The following is a 22,242-nucleotide window of genomic DNA, read 5'->3' on the forward strand; positions in this document are numbered from 1 at the left end:
CTAGAACCAAGTTAGTGTTTTTATTTGGTTTACTTTTCAGACATCCGTATCAATACATTCATTCCGTATAACCTATTTAGTTTAGATAATTTAGACCTTTTAAGAGTAACACAATGCAGTTTGTTTCTGTGATATTTGAGCAACGTGATGGAGAAGGCTTGAGGAAATAGTTTGGAGTTACTGAGTGCTATGTGTTAAAATAAAGATAAAAAAATCGGAAATTTCTTTCTGTTTCTTGGTTTTAAGCTCCAAACTGGAACATCATCTTAATGCTGTTTTCTAGCAAATATAAAATTTTCAACATAACCATGTCTATGTGTGTATAAATGTTTTAATTAAAAGTTGGACTTTTTTATTATTTTTTTTAGGCTCTCAGTCTTTTTACCAGGAACACAATGATGATATTTTGTGCCTCACTGTAAATCAGCACCCCAAGTTTACCAACATAGTGGCAACTGGCCAAGTAGGTATGTTTGTATTTTTGTAAAAAGAAATTAACTTAAGAGCATGCAGTTAGGGCCTTGTGAGTTCATGATTAATCACAAAAATATTTGATTATGCTATCTCCGTTTGTATGAGTGTTACTCAGTTACCTGTCCTCTTTACATGTTTCTTTGAGTGTAATTTAATAAAGCTGAACAAAAAACATTGAGGCGTGAAAGAAGATTAAGCTTATCTTTTGTTTGAAGTGTTATCAAAATATTTTTTTTTAGAAATCTTAAGCCCCGTGAAATTAGTCTGGTTTTATTTAACTATCAGAAGCTTAATTGAGCTATCTTTCATTTCTATATGGACTAAACCCAGAGTCCTTAAAATAGATGCCACTTTATGTAGGTTTTATCTCATCAGGCAGTTTTATAATACCTACTTGGTGTTTTGATAATATATAGTTGTAATATTGTAGGCAGAACCAAAACCCTAATGGTGTTTCCCAACAGATAAATTTAGATTTAGGGGGAAAATATACATGTTTCATAGTAATATTAAGTGCATCTATGAACTAACCATGTTAAAAAAAAAAAGCAACCAAAAAAACCAACCAACAAAAAACCACTGTGGATCTGCATCGCTTAACTAATACTGCTGTTTCCAAATTTTGCCAAATAGTGTAGTTTTTGTAGTCCTACAAGCCAACTGCAGTTTTCATACCTTCAGTTGTTCCTCAGCAGATTACAACCCACATGGTTTTCCTTAGTGCATATAACACAAAAAAAGCTTAGTTTTAGCCAGAGTAGCTTTTTTTTTTTTTTCTTCCCTGTAGGTTTGGTTTAGATGTTTCATCTAAATACAGTCAGTTTGTCAGAGTTTACTACCTGCTTCCCTCTGTCTTTTGGATTTTTAGGTGTGTGTCTCATTAAAATTGACTCATTGATAGTAGCAACTCTTTAGCTAAAATAGCTTCATTTCTTGGTGAGTTTCTTGTCTCACATTAGTTTAAAGAAACCATTAATGGAAATTATTTAAATGGAAAAAATAATCACCAGATTTTTGCCTATCATTTGATTGCAAAGACCATTTGCGGGAATAACAGACCTTTTATTGCCTAGGAATTTGCTTTTTCAGCACATTTCATTATTTGGCCATTTGCCTTTCCATATGATAGAATATATGGGAAGAGTGTAAGCATAATGTGAAAATTTGTTCTTTGCATGGATTTTCTTCAGTGTTTGTCTTACCCAAGAAGAAACACAGGACCCTTAATCATTTCTGCATCAACTAGCAGGAGAACAATTTTAACTGTTTCGTAACATGGATTAAGGCATGTAAATCAGGAGCAGATGACACTTAAAAATTAGACTACAAACATACTTTTAAGGAGAGAATTAAATCTGAAAAATTAACTGGAAGCAAAATATCTTCAAAGAACACTTATTTTTACATTCTGAACAGATGTTAAGGAGTACATACTCCATAAAGAATATACTTAACTGATGCTACTTTTCCAGCTGATATGACTGGCACAAGCGTAGTTTCACCAGCAGGATTTAGATCTTCAAAAGATTTACATAAACATAATTTCAAATATTTTTACACAGTAATGCTGTATGTAGAATCCCAGTAATACTTGCCAGTACCTGAATAGTCCTGACTTCTTAATGCTCCTATAGAAGAAGATTGGGTGTATTTGCCACTTGTCAAGATCAGACTCAAACATTACTTCTTAGCAGAATAGCATTCAACACTTTTTTTCCCCACTTAATTTGTTAAAATATCAGTAATGTCTAAAATACGTTTTTTATTTAGTTTGGCAGAGAGAGACCTAACATACACCAAAACTAGATTTTTATGTTGTAACTCAAAACAGAAATCAAAATATATTAATTCTATGAATTTTTATTTCTGATGTGAGGGCCTTTTATCAGTTATTGTTCATCTTTAACACCAAAAGCAGTATTGATGCTGCTTCAATGCAAAGAGGTGACATCAAGGTGTGTGTTAAGAAATTACACTAAATGTGGCATATATTTTCTTTAGCACTTTATCTTATTTCTGGTCTAATTATTTTTCTGCTGCTTTTCCATTACAGGAGACTCAGCAGATATGTCAGGTAAGGGAAATAAAATTTTAACATCTTCAGGTGTAGTTAGACTATCTAGTAATAGTCTATAGCTTTATAGAGGAATAAGTGATGTGGATTCATTTTTAGTTTATTAAAACCCTGTATCAGTCATATTACTGTCAGCACTGAATATAAACCACAACAGCTCAGCAAACTGTAAATATAGAAACAATTAAAATGTTAGACACACTTAAAACGTACTTTTGTTGTAACATAACCCCTTCTTGCTGCCCAGTGATTAGTGAGTTTCTAATACATACTGCTACTGTAGCATTCCTGTGTATGCTTGCAGGTTGCATAGACATGTTGGGGCTGACAATTAACATTTGTTTTAGATACTCAATTGAGTATAATTTCAATATGCATTTCTAAAGTAAATTCCATTGAGGAGGCCTAGGTGACTGAGTGAAAAAAACCAATCACTTTTCACATTTATGTATGATTGTCATGCAGTTATTACCACTGATCCAAAATGCTTGTTATGATGTCAGTTTAATTTTTTCTGTATCATTTTGGGTCTTTGACAGTTTGATAGTCTTGACTGAGCTATTTTTTATTAACTTGTTTTTTCAACAGTAATCTTAAAAACTCATCACCATCATGTGTGAGTGACTTCATTGTTATGCAGCCATAATTGTCTTGTGACACATCTTCAGAGATGCATAAATGTGTGTTCACGTGTGACTAGAAAGTATAATAATCTTCATGTGGATCTAAAGCTTGTTCTGAGAAGAACAAATATACGATGGCATTTTTAATGTGTGTTGACATTTTTTAAATATGCCAATTTATGCTTGCTCTAAGGATAGGAGGAAGACTATAGGTACCTTTTCTCACCTACTGCAGCTGTAGTTTAAGCCTGTGTATATTACTGCGCTCTGTTGTCACTGCCTGAAACCAGCACTCTTTTCTTTAATCATTAATCTGGAATCCGAGCTGCCGCGTGCCTTCATTAGAAAGTTGCGTAGTTTTGCTTAAAATTTATCGATGGCTATTTGGCAGCTTTCTTACTGGCAACTTTCACTTTTCTAGTTCCAGTTTTCTGTTGTCTACAGTGAGGCAGGGGTTGTTGAAGCAGTAATGTTTGTGATAGGCTGGAACGGCAAATCAAGTTTCATAATGACTTGGTATAGGTTTGCTTCATTGTACTGAAGATATTTTTTGTCCTGCCAGCCCATAGTAGCTTTATCTAACTTCTCCCAGGAGATGACACCTTAGAAAATCTCTCTTGTGAGAGCAGACATTGAGCAGCTGGAGTACTCCACAGTGTCACAGGACGCAATGTCAGGACAGAGACTTTCAGAAGAACGCCATCAAGTAGGAGGACTCAAGAGTCCACGTTCTCTGTCCTGCAAGTCTTGCTCTGAAAGATTTTGTCAGTTCTTATGAATGAAATCTAGGTGAAATTTTGTCTGCCACCCAAAAGAAAAATTTTGACCAAGGCTATAGGGCAAGTGCACAGGTCAAGGGGCAATACAGAGCTTTACCAAGAGGAGTGCTGAAGAGGAAAAACCAGTTCAGAGCCATAATAAAGCTCTCCCTTCCCTCAACTTTGCATAAGGACGGCATGCCAGTTGTTGCCAGCCCCTACCCTTTCTGTTTTAATGGCATGTCTATACTGTGCTGTAGTACCTCTCAAAAGGTGATGGTAACAACATGTTGGTGCCATGAGAGGAAATTCCAATGGGAAAGAAGAAATTAGGAAGATTGTTCTAAAGACTGTTTTGGAAAAGCTGTGGAATTGTGCTGAAAAACTTAGTTTCATGTGACTAAAATTTTATCTAGGTCCCTGTGCCTACTGTTACCCATCATATGTGTGCCTTTGAGGGACTAGATTTAGCTGATTAGAAACACAAAGCATGGAGCTGAAATAGCATTTAGTCTTTGTGCATCTGGGTCTAGGACAGTAACCTCCAGACTCTGCAGTTCGATCACTAGAGATCAGAAGTAAAAATGTTTGTGAGACTCATGCTGTCCTGGATATGCCCTAGATTCTGTTCAGAGATTGCAAACTGTACATAGATTGCAAGATCTTTGGAGAAGGCATTGCATTTGGAAAAAATCTAATCATCATCATAATAGAAACAGTCCACATACATTAGTAGCATGGAAAGACAGTTCTTACTGCAAAGAGCTTGCAGTCTAAACAATGCACACTAAATTAAATCCCCTAGTTTTTCTACATCAGTAAGCAAGCTGATTATTCAACTGACGCTCTCCTAAGAGAGGATGCATTTCAGACAGATGGCCATTTTGTAGAAAAGGAGATTTTGGCTTTGCACTGTAAAGTAATTTCTCTGTAGCTATCCAAAAGCCCCATGTCGAAATTGCATTCTTGATGATCTGTTTAATATTTATGAAGGTTTCTGAGTTAGCATGCTGAACTAAGTTCTACTAGGAGAAAACCAGGAGAGGACAGCTTGCTTTCAGAGCTTCTGCTGTGCTTCAGAAGTCCAGTTAGGCAAAGTTTTCATCTCCAGTAGCGTATATGAGGCCAGCTTCTTAGTCCTTCCTAATGGTCCTGTTTGCTGTAAATTGGTTTCCAAAGGGAAGTCAATATCTCCTTTCTTTTCTTTCTTTTTTTTTTCCACCTGACCAGAACAATTTTATTGATCTTACTAAAAAATATTAACTGCTTCAATAAGCAAATCATTAGATCTTTTCAAACTGTATACTAATTACATATTTTTATATTTGTGTAGCTACAGCTCCTTCTATTCATGTGTGGGATGCAATGAACAAACAGACACTGTCGGTACTCCGGTGCTACCATTCCAAGGGTGTTTGCTCAGTCAGCTTCAGTGCCACTGGCAAACTGCTGCTCTCTGTAGGGCTGGATCCTGAACATACTATTACCATTTGGAAGTGGCAGGAAGGTAGGAAAGTGATTGTTTTTCATAAAATGTGTTTATATTGTTAGAGGTATGTTGGCTTCAGTCAAGAGCAATTGTAACGTGAAAATACCAGCAGATTGGAAATTATTACAATAAATGCTATACACTATGCACTGTACAAGAAGAGGTAAAATAAATGTACTTACCCATTCCAGTAACTGTTAAATCTATCTTCTTTGGAGCTTCCCAGCTAGAATAATTAAAGAAAATTGTAGTCTTCATTCTTCCCTCACACACACCACCACCACCCCACCCCCAAAAGTAATTTCTTTGCTGTTTGGTAAAACTGTAAAATCTTTTTTGTTCTCAGAAGAAATTTTCTGTTATTCTGTGTTCTTCTCTAAAGTCTGATTACATGACTAGGTTGTTGCACTCCTAAAATTATCCCCCCAAAATGGCAGAAATACGATGCCGGTACAGCTCCCTTATGCAGCTATATAATTGGTGTCTGAAGATACACATGTTTTCAGATTGTCTTTGGTCTGAGTCAGGATTTAGGCTAAAATGATTTAGTCAGCTCCTTTCTTCATCTCCTTTCCATCTGGCAAAGCCACGCCCAGGTTATGAAGCTGATTCTCTAGTCTCAGGGGGTTTATTTCCTCTCTCTTGGGAGATTTCCATTGATCAACTAGTATCTCTCAGAAGTTTAAAGATCAGCTATCAAATTAATGAAAAGTGACCCTTCGCAGCTCATCTGCTAGATCATGTGGAGCTGGACACAATGTCAAATAAACATAATAAATTTGTATTTATACAGTCTTGGGTAGTATGAAGGATGTGCCTATGCAGCAATGCACTGCCATTTCAGTCAGAACGTGCCTGTGCTCTTTTTTTAAGAATTGATACAGATTCAACAAGGATCCAGACTGAGGAATCTTCATGTGGGTCAAAATGTCTGATTTTAACACCTCTGAAGAGACTGGAAAACCATTACCTTTGAATCTGAGGCCATATGTAACAGTTTCTGCATTTTCTGCACAAAGGACAAAATTTTCTAACTTTGGACAAAATTTGCAGAGAAGTTATTCGTTAGTCACTTGTAATTTGTCCAGAGTTTGGAATTTTCAGAGGAGTCATAGGAATTTAAGAGGAGATAGAAACTTACTTGGATCTGAGCTCCTAATTCTTTTATACTCCAAAGGAAATTGAAAATTTTAAGTAGATGGCACCTTCATTAGGTGCCACACTTTGCTACTGGGTCTTATTAAATTACTTTTTCTTTTTTAATCTGCATCTTAATTTAGTTTTAGTTTAGGAGCAGTTTGTGCTTTTCTTCCCGACCTGTGTGGTCTTGGGTGACTCATCATTCTCCATAATTTTTATAGTTTTTTAAACATAAATGTGTGGTTTTCTCAGCAAATTAAAAACATCTATTTTCTTTCTGCCAGGTGCCAAAATTGCCAGCCGAGCTGGTCATAACCAGCGTATATTTGTAGCAGAATTCAGACCAGATTCAGATACGCAGTTTGTTTCTGTGGGAGTAAAACATGTGAGGTTCTGGACACTAGCTGGAAGAGCTCTTCTCAGTAAAAAAGGGCTGCTGAGCTCCATAGAAGATGCCCGAATGCAAACAATGCTGTCTGTAGCTTTTGGAGCGGTACGTACCTTAAACTATTTTAAAATGCATACAAGCAAGCATTTTTTCACTCTTCTGCCTTTATTCCATTCAATGAGACTTTTCTAACCTGCTAATGTTGTTTTATTAACCTCGGTTTAGCGTTTCTAATACTTGCTAGTTAGAACAAATACCAGCTTTCTTTAGAACAGAAAAGATTAGGGATTTGTATGTTTTCGAAAGAAACGAACATAGGTGCTTTGGACTGATGATATGCTGCTTGCTGCTTAATCCAGGTGAAACAAAGCTCACTTTACTGCAGGAACCAAACAGCAGAAATGAGGCTAATTTTATGCCCGCCGGGGGGTCATTGTGTTATAATCTGTATGCATTGCTACATGTGTACTGGTACTCTGAAATACTGCACAGTACCAAATTTGAGGAGTGTTCATATAAGTTGCTAAAACAGTTTTGCTCAATAACCAATTCCAGTTGGTTTTAAATGTATCCTAATAATTTGCCCTTAAATTCAGAGGTAATTACATTTTTATGACCTTTCAATAACAGGAAGCAGAAGTAAAGAACAGGCAGCTTTTAGTTAAGTCAAACTGTTTTCTTTGTAAAGTAGTGGTTATTGTAGTCCAGTGAGTACCTACACCTAACAACAAAAGTGACTGCAAGCATAATGTACATAGCAAGGGGGTGCAGATTGCCTGTTTGTGTGAAATACCAAAACCGTTCTTGGGTTTCTACTTTTTTACCACAGTTTGCATGCCTGATAGGCTGAAAACATAGATAACGCTATAACTGAAGTCATTGCATTTCTTCTTGCAGTGCAGAGCCTATTAGCTACAAGAAAGCATGTTTCAGACTTCAAGAAGGAATATAGTAGCTCATTGTTTTGACCCTACAGGTGGTTATTACCAGTTCCATAGTTTGCTTTTCTACAGGAGCAAATAAAAGCAATCTAGCCTAAATGCAAATGGTGATGAATGTTTTTCTTCCTGCCTTACTCAGAATCGGATGATGAGTGTATTTTTCCCCTTTTCAGAATAACTTGACATTTACAGGTACTATCAGTGGAGATGTTTGTGTTTGGAAGGATCATGTGTTGATACGAATTGTGGCCAAAGCTCACAATGGACCTGTTTTCACAATGTATACCACATTAAGAGATGGTTTGATCGTTACAGGAGGCAAAGAAAGGCCGTGAGTTGTCTTTTTCCTTTTTTCTGCATGCACATGTATTCTTTAAAAATGGTTTGGATTCATTCCATCTAGCACTAGGCAGCTGAGACATCAAAGGTAGAAGAGTAGTCACTTTCGGATTCCTGAGTAGGTGGTAGGAAAAAAAAGTAGCCACCACCTCCAAAATGCAGGTAAGCCCATATGAGCTTCAAGTACCTTTTTCCATTGATTATAAGAGAAAGCCTGGGGTCGCTGGGATCCTGACCTGGCGTCTTGCTTAAGTACCTGAAGTCAAGGGGGATGAATGAGAATCTAAATGATGTACAAATAGTTCGTCATAATTATAACTTCTAGATAATAGTCATCTTTCTAAAGCACACATGCAAGTTTCTTCAGGCATTTTATGATGACTTCACATTATTTTGCTTAAAAATAATTTATTTTACACTTGCCTATTATGTGAATGATTATTAGTTATATTGCATTATCAATTATACTGCATTACATCAGTCAGGTAATGTTTCTCCAAGTACAGATACACAGTTATGAAACAGATGATACAGTTCTCCCTCGTTAAGCTGAAAAGGCCTGAACTGTTATAATCAAAGGTAGCCTTGAAATCACTTTATCATGTTACTAAATGGTTCAATGGTATGTATCACAACAGTATTATTTTTGAGAGAAGGCAAAAACATTTAGTTTGAAATACAGCTTTAAGCATTAAAAGTTTCCTAGTCCCTGGTGGGTTGCTACTTTTTCTGAAGTTGAACTGAGGTTGTTAATCCAAGTAACTTGCGCAACTGTGATTAAATAAATGAATTATAAATATTATAACAGCATAATGCATAGGTTCTTTTAAGGGAAGGATCATTTAGTTATGATAGCAAACTGTCTTCTCTCAAATCTAAGGTACAGCAACATCCTTTGGTTTTGGGATTGTAAGCAAAATATCTCTTCAAGCATTTGAATCTTTTCTTAGTACCATGCTGATGATTAAAGGGGAAAAAAAATGCTTCAGCTGTAATACAGTCCATCTCATGTCATGATAGTGTTACATTTTGCAGGACACAGTTTGTTTGCTATGTTTTCCTTAAATAGTCCTCAAAGATCCTGGTTGATACTCAGAACAAGCTGAAAACTTACTTATTCCTATGGCTGAAATATTTTCTTCTAGTATTTATAAAACATCACCATGGTTTTATTTGGAGAATGTTCTCGCTGCCACTTAGCTTCAGAGCTAATTAGTATTTGACCTGAAAGAAATAGTAACGAATAACAGTAAGAAGCAATAATTCATCCCCTGTGGGAAAATGGCATATTGAAAGTATACAAAGCAAATTCTACATTTAGGAAAACTTCATGTTTTCTTGGCATTCTTAATTGCAGTTCACAAGCCTCTTTTAATAAAATCCTTTTGCTGAGCATGGTGACCAATCGTATGTCAAAACAGTGCTATTGGGAAGCAAAGAATATTGCATTGTAAGGACTAGTGATTTGTAATTCGTTACAGTTATTTTAGTAATAATAGTACAAAAGCAGTAATTGTGATTAAACTTTCTGGAGTTCTTTGTCAGCATTTGTTCAGTAATCAAAGTTGTAACACTGGCAGCTCGATATTGTGGAACATAAGGTTTTCTTTTCTGTTGTGGGAGATTCTTTTCTCTTTGAGGACAGAGAAAACATGTCCCAGCTCAACTGGAAATGCCAGATTTTAAAACTGTTTCCTTAAATATTGCCTCCTTTTTAGAAACCTTTTTTTTATTTTGATGTGTTCTTTACTGAAATACCAGTTCTCTTGAAAGTGGGTGGGAAATGCTTAGTGCTTTCATGATTAGTATTTATTAGTTGGGTATCATGTGCAATTAGCATTGTGTGATTTTTCTCCTATATCTTTGTAATTTATTTCACAGTGATGAAGATAGTGAAATTTTCACAAAAGTGAAAATCTGTTGTCGTTTATTTCACAGTAGCAAAATACATATTTCCTGTTTCTCTCAACTATATTTTGATAGTGTCTGCCTGTCTTAATAATAAGATGGCAGTTTGTTCACAGACTCAGCTGTTCCTTTGACTAGACAAATTCCCTAAGAGTACTAATTCAGACTAAGCTTAGCAGTGACTATCTTTCACCTTGTTCTGTAAAGCAGAATGAGGACTTTGAATGAGTATTTCTTGCTTAGCTAGGAGGCTCAGCGTATTAACATCACCTGTTTGGTAAAAACAAATGTAATCTTTAATAATTTAACACATATAAAATTTCTCATTTACAATACATTACATAATATAGTTCTTTCATACATTAATTGTCCTTTTTTTGTGCGAGCCATTATACTTACGGGTTGTTCCTGATTTCTTCATAGTTCAAAGGAAGGAGGAGCAGTTAAGCTATGGGATCAAGAGCTGAAACGATGTCGTGCCTTTAGACTAGAGACAGGACAAATGACGGACTGTGTTCGCTCTGTTTGTAGAGGCAAGGTAAAGAAAGCCTCATGTCTTTAAAATAAAGTTTTTATAATTTGTGGATTGATCTATAACATTAAATATATGATATTGCTTTCTCTTATAATTAGTATTTGAAATTAAAGGTTGAGCTAGAAGGTGTCTGCAAGTGATTTTACAGCAGGAAAAAAATTCAGCTTTGGGAGACCTTAGTCTTACTTAGGATAATATTCTTTATATATTTTGATTAAAGACTAAGGATTCCTTTTTTCTTTTTACACTTCAAATATCTGACTTACAAGCAATAACTTTGTACTTTAATAAATCATAAAGGAGTTTAAAAATAAATTACCTTTGATTACTTGATTTCGGCAAACATCTTGGCAGAACGATAGGTTTTGGTTGTATCTTTATTACTGTTCATCACAAGTAGTTAATATATTATATCAGAGATAATTCTTTCACTGTTGTTCAAGGGGAAAATTCTTGTTGGGACAAGAAACGCTGAAATAATTGAAGTTGGAGAGAAGAATGCTGCATGTAACATTCTAATTAATGGTCATATGGATGGACCAATTTGGGGTCTAGCAACACATCCTTCCAGAGATTTTTTCCTTTCTGCTGCAGAAGATGGCACAGTAAGACTCTGGGATATTGCTGAAAAGGTAGGTGTTGGAGAATAGTTGTGGTTCAGGAAAACAGAAAAATAAATAAAAATCGTAGACTTGTGGTGGTACTGAGGACTTGAAACTTGTTTTTTAATGTATTATGAGGATAATTCATCTGATAGTGGCAAACTGTTAGCATAAGGTACTTGTGAAATATGAACAAATAGAAACATTTACTCTTCTGGGTTTTCATTTCTTCACAGAAGATGCTGAACAAAGTCAGCTTAGGACATGCAGCTCGTACTGTTTGTTATAGCCCAGAAGGCGATATGGTAGCTATTGGCATGAGAAACGGAGAGTTTATTATCTTGCTTGTGACTTCTCTAAAAATTTGGGGGAAAAAAAGGGACAGAAGATCAGCGATTCAAGATATCAGGTTAGAAAATATAATGCCTTTGTCTATTAGCATTCTATAAATCGTATTATTTTGATTTTTGAAAATACAATTTTATGTTCTGAGGAGCATTGCAATGGTGTTTCAGAGAGCTGGAATCAATGAGTGAGTTGCAGAGTTTGTGTGATTACTCTGATACTAGGAATAAAAAGGAAGGGGGAGGTACATGAAGATAAGAGATAGCAATCAGTCAAAAAAGAGGTAGTACCATCGGGGGAGTGTCAGATGGTATCGCCAAGGATTAGTTAAAGTGAAGGGTGAATGGGGAAGTCAATAGACAATAGGAAGAGACCATCCTAATCAGGGAGTAGATGAGAAGGTGTGAAAAGGAGCAGGGTGAAGGCTGGATTGTGAGGGACAATGGAAATGCCTGTCAGTTTGTTCTCCATTGTGTTTTGTTAGAAGGGAGTTGGCAGACATAAAATTTTGCTTCTAGTTCCTGAGTGGAGGACAAGACGGTTCCTTTTGTGAGAGAAATTGGTCGGGAGCAGCTGAGGGAAGCTTCTGGTGAGCCAGGTGGGAGAGTGGGAGAAATGTGAGCAAACACAGATCTTGATGCAGGAAGGCAGGAGAGCCCTGCTAGGAGTTATGGGGTTGCTGGAATCAGAAAGCCGTCCCAAGGTATGTCTTGGAGATAACAGAAATAAAGAAACTTCCCTAGTAACATAAAAGGGACTGTGAGGAATTTGTTCAGCTCAGGAAGCTACTGAGTTTCAAGACTAGGAAGGAAAGCTGGAGGAAAGAAATCACTCTGCAAAGATACATTGGGCAGATGAAAGATTTGATTTTACATCTTTTTATTCGGTACGTTTAATCTAGAAGGTCTGGCTTTTCTGCATTTACAGCATTTCATTTTTCTAGTTTGTGGCCTTGTAAGTGTTAGAGTCAGTTATAAGGGGCTTGTCACAAAGTCCTTAGACCATTGAGATGGTAATGAGATCAGATAATGAACAGTTATTCCAGAGATGTTCCCAGTTCACTTACATGTGACAGCTGTACCAAAATTCTCGTCACATTCTACTGTATGTACCTTCTCTGAAAATTTTGTTTCAAAAGCTGTTTGTTTAGCAGATGAAATAGTCTACCTCTCTCTCTTTAGTTCTGGATAGCAGATATTTGAATTGCAAATTTACTCATGCTTCTCAAATATTAGAATCTGTTGTAAGTGCCAACTTTTGTTCATAAAAGCCTTTTATCTGTTCAGGTTTAGCCCGGATTCTCGTTACTTAGCAGTTGGTTCCAGTGAGAATGCAGTGGACTTTTATGATCTGACTTTGGGTCCCACGCTAAATCGAGTCAGCTATTGCAAAGATATCCCAAGTTTTGTGATCCAGATGGACTTCTCTGCAGACAGCTCTTATCTCCAGGTATCGGTCATTAATTGTTCAAAATACTGAGTGGAGAACGTGCTCCTGACAGATATTCTGCAAGTATTCTTCTTGGACAACTGTTACAATTCGTTGGAGTAGTAGGTTGCTCTCACTAGACTGTTACTTTGTTGTTGTTATAAGTGGATGGCAATAATAGTTACCCTGAATATTAAATACAAGAAATAAGCGTAGAAACAAGAAACAGATTTCAAAATCACTGTAATGTCTCTCCGTGCCTTTGTACTTCTGTGATGCTGATCTTAAAAGAGAAAGGAGTACAGTCTGTTGTTCTGTACACCCCAGACACTTGTGAATTCTTCGTATCTCTGACCGGAATGGTAGCATTACAAACAGTTTCAGTGCTAGCCTTTGTGGAGCAGCTCCAAAATAGTGGTGTTACAACTGCCATCCACAGGGCTCAAGACATTTCCTAAAATCAAAATAAAGTAGGCATACTTTTGCTTTCTATGTTTTGTTCAGATGTGGGAGGAGAAATAAGCTTCAAATCAACAAAAACTATCAAATCAGCATCTGCAGGCCGTGTCAGTTTTAAAGACAGGAGTTTATTTTTCCTTATTTATTTATACGCACACATATACACACTAATACAATATATATATATAAAAATAATATGTGCAAAACATGAGATGTTTCAGTTATTTTTTTATTAATTATTTTAAGATCTCTTACGCTTTCGGTTGCTTTATGTTTGTATAGATTTGTGAGAATTTTCAACTCATTGAGCAAGTTTTATTCATGGCTAACTTGCTTACAGAGTAAAAATAACTATCAAGAAAATGCTTTTCAGATTCCTTTATAATGATATTTTCATTTTTTCAAACGAGTTCATGTATTCTGATTTTTCTGCGGTCATCTCAAAGGTCTCAACCGGGTCTTACAAAAGGCAAGTCTATGAAGTGCCTTCAGGAAAACAGCTTGTGGACCAGGCTGTGATTGACAGAATAACATGGGCTACTTGGACAAGGTAAATGATTCACACGTTTACACCTGTCAAAACACTTGTAACTTCCAGGAGAAGCACCTAGTGTTTAAGAACATATTTCATCCCTTCATTCAGTCAGATATTTTCTTTTAACGCACCCACCTGCTCTGGCCACAGATCAGGTAAGTACAGTACAGCCAAAGGCAGTACATAGCAGATTCCCTTGGTAGAACATGACTTGTTTGACTGGTGAGGATGTCTGGTAAAAACTGATCTCTCTAATGTGTGTCTTCCAGTTTCCTCTGTATCTCTAGCTTCCTGTGGTGTATCTTTAGCAGCAGCCTCAGTAGTTTTTCATTGCACTGTGCAAATTACTTGGATACTGCACTATTTGCTTTAAAACAGCAATTCAGGGATAAGAGTACAGGGGAAATTAAAAAATCAAAACATGAAAAGACAATACAAGATTGTGATAATTCAAGTTTTATTTACACTGTTATACTAACGGTATCTATATATTAAAGTTGCTATTAATATTTGCATATTAAAAGGTGTACAGAAGTACTTTAAAATACCTTAAAGTTATTTATTTAATTCAAAATAGACTTAGAAATTACATGAAGAATGATACCATATTTTACTTTTATTTCACATTTAAATAATTTATTTTATATTCCATGCAAATCTGATTTCTTGTGCGTTACTTTAGGCTCCTTTGCCTGCTTTCAATTATCGTCCTGATCAGTACACTCAGACAAAAATGCAGAATAAATGCTTGAAAGTTTTCCACATATGAACGGCTTAAAAAATAATAATCCTGAGTATTTGCTGCAAGACATGACTAAAACTACAAGCTTTTCAAAGCGCTCTGAAAAACTCATTTTGCTAGCTTTCTGTTTTCTGTTTGGTTAATCCATTTTTGTCATCTCTTTGATATGAAAACAAGAAACCTGTGTTTTCTGACGCAGTTGAGTATGCCTGAAGTAAATCATTGCTTTCCGAATGTAGTGTACTGTGCTCTGATTTGAGGGGAAATAATCATAGAAAAATTCCCAAATCATTCACCTGTTAACAAATGATAAAATGCTTGTTTCTGTGTATTCTCGGAAGTATGCATATACATTGCAGGCAGAGCTGAATAAACAGCAACTTTTCACAAGGCTTTGCAAAGGAAGTCTTCTATAAATTTGTGTTTTGGAATCTTAAGATTATTATGGTTTCTGTTAGGGACAATTTCTCTCAGTTTCATTATAATGAAGAATATTCACTGGACTCAAACTTTTCATCTCATTGATACGAAAATATTACGGAATCAATAAAACATAGTTATAATGAGAATATACAAGTTTTTGTTTTCCAAAAGCTGAAACTTACTCATCTATTGGTTATGGTGTGACATTCTATTTTTAATTGTCTTTTTTTTTTTTTTTTTTTTTTTTTCGGCAAGTGCTTTACTGGACAGGATTAGTACTACTGATTTCACCTCTGCTTCTTCGTGTTGTCATGGGCCATGTTAATTGGGGAATTATATCACTGAATCAGTTTCAGAAGCAATTATGGAATGATACAAAAATTAATTACATAGTAAAACCTATATGAGATGTGTATGTGTAAGAGTAAAATGTAAGAATTACATTTTTACAAAACCAGTTACAATATGAAGCTGCTATTTCCTGACTCTATTGTGTTTGCTGTAGTTTTCAAAAGAATCTCTTGCTCTTCTGTTTCAGTGTGCTAGGGGATGAAGTAATTGGAATCTGGTCCAGGCATGCTGAAAAAGCTGATGTAAACTGTGCCTGTGTCTCTCACTCGGGAATCAATCTTGTAACAGGAGATGATTTTGGCATGGTCAAACTGTTTGACTTTCCATGTCCTGAAAAATTTGTAAGAACCTGTTTTTGCATCGTTACAAGTACTGTTGGTATTATGGTCTTGTATTTTTTCTCTAGAAGACGTATGATGGAAATACTTCCTTCTTTAAATTTGTAGCTTTTTAGTGCATCTACGGAACTTTAGCTCTGTAGTCTCATAAGCATGCTTCACCTCGGAGTTTCCCTACCATTTTGAGCAGTAGCTCTTGCTATAAGCTCTTGTAGGTGTTAGTATCATCTGCCAGTCTGTATTAGCATAGTGCCTTCATACCGAAAATCCCAGAGTCCTTAGTTTTATTTATCCACATCTCCAGTCTCCACTTGACAGATGAGGAGGACAGCTGGTAATTTTAGTCCCATCTGTGTATTTCCATGGATGAAGAGTTTACAGATTTTTGGCTAACAGTAGCACTGTTAATTTTCAGGATTTAAGACTGCACATTGTAAGCTGCTTACTTATAATGGAAATAATTTTTTCAGTGGTAGGAATTTTACACAAAATTTAGAGGTTAATCATGTGACAAGATACAGCTCATTTTATTGTGTTAGCTTGAGCATTGTTCCCAGTTTGCAGGTGCTGTCTCATTTCGTGGCAATTTAACCTGCATTGCAGCTCAATAGCAGTTCCCCTTCAAGGGATCTTTCATGTTTGAAAACCTATGTAGCATTCTGAGTGGTGTAAATACATGATGCAATAACAAGGTAGATAAAAAACATGCATGCCTTGTTTGATTTAGGAGGACACAGGCTATCTATACTCTCTCATATTATTATTGTGGTTTTTTTCAGGCAAAACACAAACGATTTTTAGGTCACTCTGCCCACTTAACTAATATTCGATTTACAAGTGGAGATAGATACGTGGTCAGTGCTGGAGGGGATGACTGCAGGTATGTATCCTTTCCATTATTGTCAAAAAGTACACAGCAGTGGACATGGGCAGTCCATAACAGTATAAAGCTCAAGTTCAGAGATTTCATCTTTTTATCTGTGTGCTTGTTTTTCTGTTTGTATATAAAGAAATGGGTATTTGCAACAAAATAAACAGCCTGGATGTTAGTACGAATTGTTAAGATTTAATAAATTAAAATGTTTGTCTGTATTCAGACCATCCTACTTTTAACTGAAATTTTTCTTTTAACAATATTGTAATCTTATATCGCATTTTTACTATCTTTTTGAAAACACAGCTTATTTGTTTGGAAATGTGTGCATATGCCTCATTGAGAGAGACATGGAGACTTGCAAAGAGGACACTGCATGAAGTACCAGGCATGAAATACCCAGGATTGCAATGTGACATCCTGCTGTGCCCTGCATGCTTAAGAAATGGTGCTGATCCAAGACACAGAGCAATCTGTCTCTGAAAGACAAGCATCTAGATTTGGTCAGAAGGATGGACTACAACAAATACACAGAGGCAGTTAGATTTGCTTCGTTATCGGATAATCCGGGTTTGTATTTCATTCACTGCCAGATGTTGAAAATTAAATATGTGGAGAAAAGGAAAAAGTGAATTGTTAATCAATGTACAGTTTCACAGTAAGATCCTGGGGTTTTGATCAAGAGATGTTATTTCTGACCTAGTGCTGTACATTGATCTATTTTCAGCATGAATGTTTCTCCTTTACATTTTGGGGTCTGAATATCATGGGGAGAAAAAAAAAAAAAAAAAAAAAAAAAGAGTATTCCGTATTTTATTACTGAAAGAAACCATATATTAACTCTTAAATATATAGTATTTTAATAAATTTAATTATTATAGTAGAAATTATATTTCTATGACTGGTCAAAAGGAAACATCATTTGGTGAACCAGAAAATGAGAGCTGATTCCTTAGAACTGAAATATTTCTGTATTTAGAGGCCTGGGTCACAGTCATGTCTGGTGAAAGCCGTTGGATATGCATGATCTTCATGGCTAATTTAGTGTTTTTGTTGCACTTAAACATTAAATTAGTTCTGTGAGCAAAAATAGATTTGCTCACTTTGCGAGTGCCTTGCCCCACAACCTAAAAGTCTAACTCCAATTTTTGCCTTGTGAATAGAAGTATTCTTAGTGGAAGAGAGATAATTGCTGTGTTACTTGACTGGGCTGTTAGCCTCTATGCTGGAAATGTGGACTAGGGTGAGGGTTTTATAGTCTTGGTAATCGATAAAGCTTGGGATGTCACCAGTTGCAAAAATAGAATTTCATAGCAATATGAATTGATTTTATTTTCTCAGCATCGTAGGGGGGATTCAGAGAAAATATAAACTTTCCAGACATTATATTTTGTACATTTGAACTTTTTAACAGAGTTAAGACTAGCCGGGAGAGGTCTCTACTTGGATTTCTCTCATGATTGTAAAAAATGTCCAATCATATGCTTCTTTAAATGGACCTGCTGTCACCTCTGGCGTAAGTGCATTTATTCTATCTTGCAACATAACTAAGACTCAAAGTTGAAAAAACATTTCAGTGATAATGAAAACCTGAACAAAGCTGTATTTTGGGTACAAGTGAGGAAGATTACATCAGCTGTTTGTCTAAGTCATGTCGTAGAGATGCATTACAGACTGAACCTGTTTTTTAATCGGTGCAGTTAATTTTCGTGCAGCATAGAAGGGAAGCCGAAGTCACAAATTATCGGCACTACTCTCATAAGGACATTCTGCTGTGAACATAAAGCTCTTTTTCTCTGTGTAAGCCAGCATCACTTTAACAGTGGCATTTGTTTAGGTCAGTCAGTAGGCTTTGATATGACTCACCTCTCATGTTCTCTTGTATCACTTAAGGAGGGATGGGAGGGCCTGTGTATAGAAGGGGGAGAAAAGTTCATGGAAGCCAGACTTCCATGCTCTCCTAGGTCCAAAAATCCTTGTTATGTGCTATACAAAGCTAGTTATCCAACAGTCTTAGATAATATATTTTATACATCAAGCTATAACAAATATTTATTTTAAATAAGTTGAAGAACTAAACGATTGTCAGGTTTCTCAGCGTGGTGGTTCTTAGCAAAGCCTTGCCAGTCATGCAGCTGCTATTCCACAGGAGCAAAAACTCTGTGCATTCGGTCACGAGTGTACAGGCAGATCTTGCTGGTAATGTTTTTGACTTTAGGGGAGCAGCATATGAGAACTGAGATTAGACCTGATCCGTCTCATAACTTTGTTGCCTGCCTGTTTCATATGAAAATTAGTATCTGGCATTTAAATCTTATCTATGCCAGAGAAATTAGCTGCAGTATGCTACGCTATAGCTGTGATTCTATCCCTATTAAACACATCTGTGCAGGACTTCTTGACTTGGAAGGAAGATTTGTCCTGCCTCTATTTTTAAGTTGCCTTTCATCTGTTCAAGTCGGATGGCTGTTAAGAGCTCCCTCATAGCGTGTTGTACTCAGACTGCCAGATCAAAGTCCGTATTTTTCTGCCTCTGAGTTTTCCCCTCAAAATCCTAGGCTCAGTGTCTCGCAGCCTCCTGATCTTCTGTAGGACTTCCCCCAATGAAGGAGGTATGTGGGCTATGAAGAGGTTTGTTCCTCGGATCCCCATCACTGGTCATGTCCTCTTCTCCTCCCTCTCCCTACCCCCTTAATTAATGGTGTGCCTCTCCACTGATAACTTGTCCGTGGTGCTTTTGCCCTGAGGAATCTCAAACGCCACACCAGCGGTGAAGTACCAGAGGAGCTGCTGGGCAGGTTGCAGCGGGGCTGCCCTCGGCGGGGCAAGGCTGATAGCTGCAGTGCGCAAGTCTGAGCCTCCGGATCTCCCTGCTTCTTCGCTCTCTTCCAAACCTCACCGCTGCCATTAAGGGCTGGGATGGGAGCTGGAAGCTGAGGAGCTCTTTAAAAACAAAACTACCAGCCTTGTTCCTTCTCCTGCAGCCAGTACTGGTAGCTAGTATTTTCCCTGGCAAACTGCTCAGTGGTTTGCCCGGTAAAATGGGGTCAGCCAGCTGGGAAAGGTCATGAACATTGAAGACAGGAGTGAGTAGTCTCAGTTGCAGGTTTTATCATGAGTACAATTTTTGTAGGACAAGCTGCAATTCTCTGCTGAAAAGAACAGCTGGCTGTAGGCATGGTTAAAGATGACAACTTCGTGGGGTTTTTGGTCTTTTTGCCTGTGATGGTGCTTGTTACTGTGCCTCATTCGCTGTTTACATTAAATACTACTGTAGTAACTTGCTAATTGTTGCCACCCGTGCTTGAGGCACGGGAACAGACTGCCTGTTTAGGTAGGCAGTGGGAGCTCGTGGCTGGTTGCTCAGCAGAAAAGCCAGAAGATGACACAACCCCATAGGATAGGTCAGGGAAGAAGTTGGAATGTGGAAGAACTAGTGACAGCCTTTTGTTTGGAAGCATCAGAGAGAAGAAATGCGGGCAGGAGGGCTCTGTCTGAAGCTGGAGGAAGCACCAGAGAAGCGGAGGCAAAAGCTCTTTGTATAATTTAATCACTCATAGTGGATGATTTTGATTTTGCTCTTCAGCTTAATTGTCTAACTCTTCTTCTGGCTGGCAGCAAATGTGCATCTTTGGGATCTTTAGAGTCAGCAATATGTTCTATAATATAAGAAATAAACTGGAGAACTGATTTGATAAAAGCAAAATGACATTTCACTTAAATAAATGTCCCTTGAAAGCTATTTAAATGTGCTTAGAAAAAAAAAAAGGAGAGAAGGAAAGTCCAGCTCCTAGGAGCAAACAAAAATTAAACACATTTAGATCTGAAAATTGCTGTAGTGCAGGAACTGAGGAACACAGTTAAGGTTAGGTCAGTGAGAACAAATTAGCCAAATGTATTGAATCTTTTAGACCTGAAATCATCTTTTTATTCTGAAGGAGGCAGTCATTGTATATGACTTTCTGACTTTAATAGAGAAGGCAAGAGATGGTGTAAAACCAAAGATAAAGCATTTCAGAAAATTAAGGCTTCTTTATCACTTGTTGACAACTGAAGGAAAGTTACACGTTTGGAGCAACTTCTGACTTTGCTCAATATCAGAGTTTCGATATTAGCAAGATTTATTTCAGAATAATTCTGAACTTCCTACAAATCGGGTTAATACTGACCTGGAATTGTACCATCAGAAAGCAGACAGATTGCGGACAAGTGATCTCCTGGATCTGGAAACTAGATCAAAATAAAGGACTTTAATATCGGGAGCAGACTTTGATAGCATTCCGGAGGGGCTTAGTTTAAAACTGTTATCCACTTCTCTCAGCTGCTGCCTGAACCCACTATTTGACATGCGAGTTTCCCAAGGCAAGCAGTGCCCTGCTTTCAGCAAGCCCTGAGTGTCCGCCTGTGCAGCACCTCACCTGCTTTCTTGATTGCACCCAGCAGTGCTCAGGTCTTCACTTGCACATTGATTTCACTCTAGACTTACTCATTGGAGTCCCTTATTGGACTTGCTGCACATGGCGTAGTAGTGTGACAAACGAAGGATCTTGGTTTCAAGTACAGTTCTTACATGGGCAAAGGTACGTTGCCCTGTGTCACTATCAGTGTCACAGATGTGACAAGCCTTAATCTTTAAAGATTTTATTTTTTTAAAATTCTGTTAGCATAAGCTATGGGCAAATGTTATCTTGTCGGTGTTTTGGACAAAGTCAATTGTCCTGTAGACTCTACAGAAAGGGAAGTAAGGTTGCAAGTCACAAAATAAATTGCCACATCGGTGATTTTATGTCACTAGTTGTATTGCATTTTATATTCTTTTGTTCTCATGGTTTTCTTACGCTTCCTCACAGTCTGCTGTTTTCCTAAAGTGTATAGCACCATTCAGTTTTCACTCATGTGGACAGATACGTGAGCTTGCCAAAGCCTGCTCTGCATTCTTTACACAGCCACTGTGGTGTGGTTAGACCAAGCCTGTTTCTTCAGTTGTCTCCAGCTTCTGCTCTTCAATTAACTTTGACTTCAGACTCAAACTCTGCATAGCTCATTTCAGAAAATAATATGCATAAAAGCCACAATAGGTTTTCTTGCCAAAATCAAAAAATTAGCAGGTGGGTTTGGGGGGGGCGGTTCTCCAGTCTACTTGATGCTAGAACAGGTAACCACTCGCCATACCCTTCTCAGGTTACCAACCGCATACCAGTCAGAACTGCGATCTGGTTTTTTGTTAACTGTTAATCCAGCAAACCAACTAATTCACTTTTTCTTGCAGGGGGGAGACAGGGCAGGCAGGGGGTGGAGAAAAAAAGGACATGAAACTTGTGTTCCCTTTTCCCCACTAGTGTGAAAGAAAACGACAGGGGAAAAAAATGTGTTAAGGTCTGTCCACAGTGACAGTAGGCAATTCTCATAATTTCCCCTTCTTTTTGAAATTATGGAACATAGGATGGAGGAAACAGTAACAGGAAACCAGTAAATT

At 37.1% G+C, this 22,242-nt stretch overlaps 1 protein-coding gene across 1 annotated transcript in view; it reads left to right on the forward strand.

Moving 5' to 3' along the window:
• Positions 1-20,578, forward strand: part of EML5 (EMAP like 5) — a 110,727-nt gene extending 90,149 nt beyond the window's left edge. The window contains exons 32-44 of the mRNA XM_055715104.1: positions 369-467; positions 2,528-2,548; positions 5,263-5,436; positions 6,843-7,051; positions 8,061-8,218; positions 10,558-10,672; positions 11,113-11,301; positions 11,508-11,680; positions 12,903-13,065; positions 13,950-14,053; positions 15,742-15,895; positions 16,672-16,772; positions 17,073-20,578. Coding sequence (XP_055571079.1) covers positions 369-467; positions 2,528-2,548; positions 5,263-5,436; positions 6,843-7,051; positions 8,061-8,218; positions 10,558-10,672; positions 11,113-11,301; positions 11,508-11,680; positions 12,903-13,065; positions 13,950-14,053; positions 15,742-15,895; positions 16,672-16,772; positions 17,073-17,109 — 1,697 coding nt within the window. The 3' untranslated portion in view covers positions 17,110-20,578. The remainder of the gene's footprint in view (positions 1-368; positions 468-2,527; positions 2,549-5,262; positions 5,437-6,842; positions 7,052-8,060; positions 8,219-10,557; positions 10,673-11,112; positions 11,302-11,507; positions 11,681-12,902; positions 13,066-13,949; positions 14,054-15,741; positions 15,896-16,671; positions 16,773-17,072) is intronic.
• Positions 20,579-22,242: the final 1,664 nt, after the last annotated feature.

This window comes from Falco cherrug, chromosome 7, assembly GCF_023634085.1.
Source record: "Falco cherrug isolate bFalChe1 chromosome 7, bFalChe1.pri, whole genome shotgun sequence".
NCBI classification, from domain to species: domain Eukaryota; kingdom Metazoa; phylum Chordata; class Aves; order Falconiformes; family Falconidae; genus Falco; species Falco cherrug.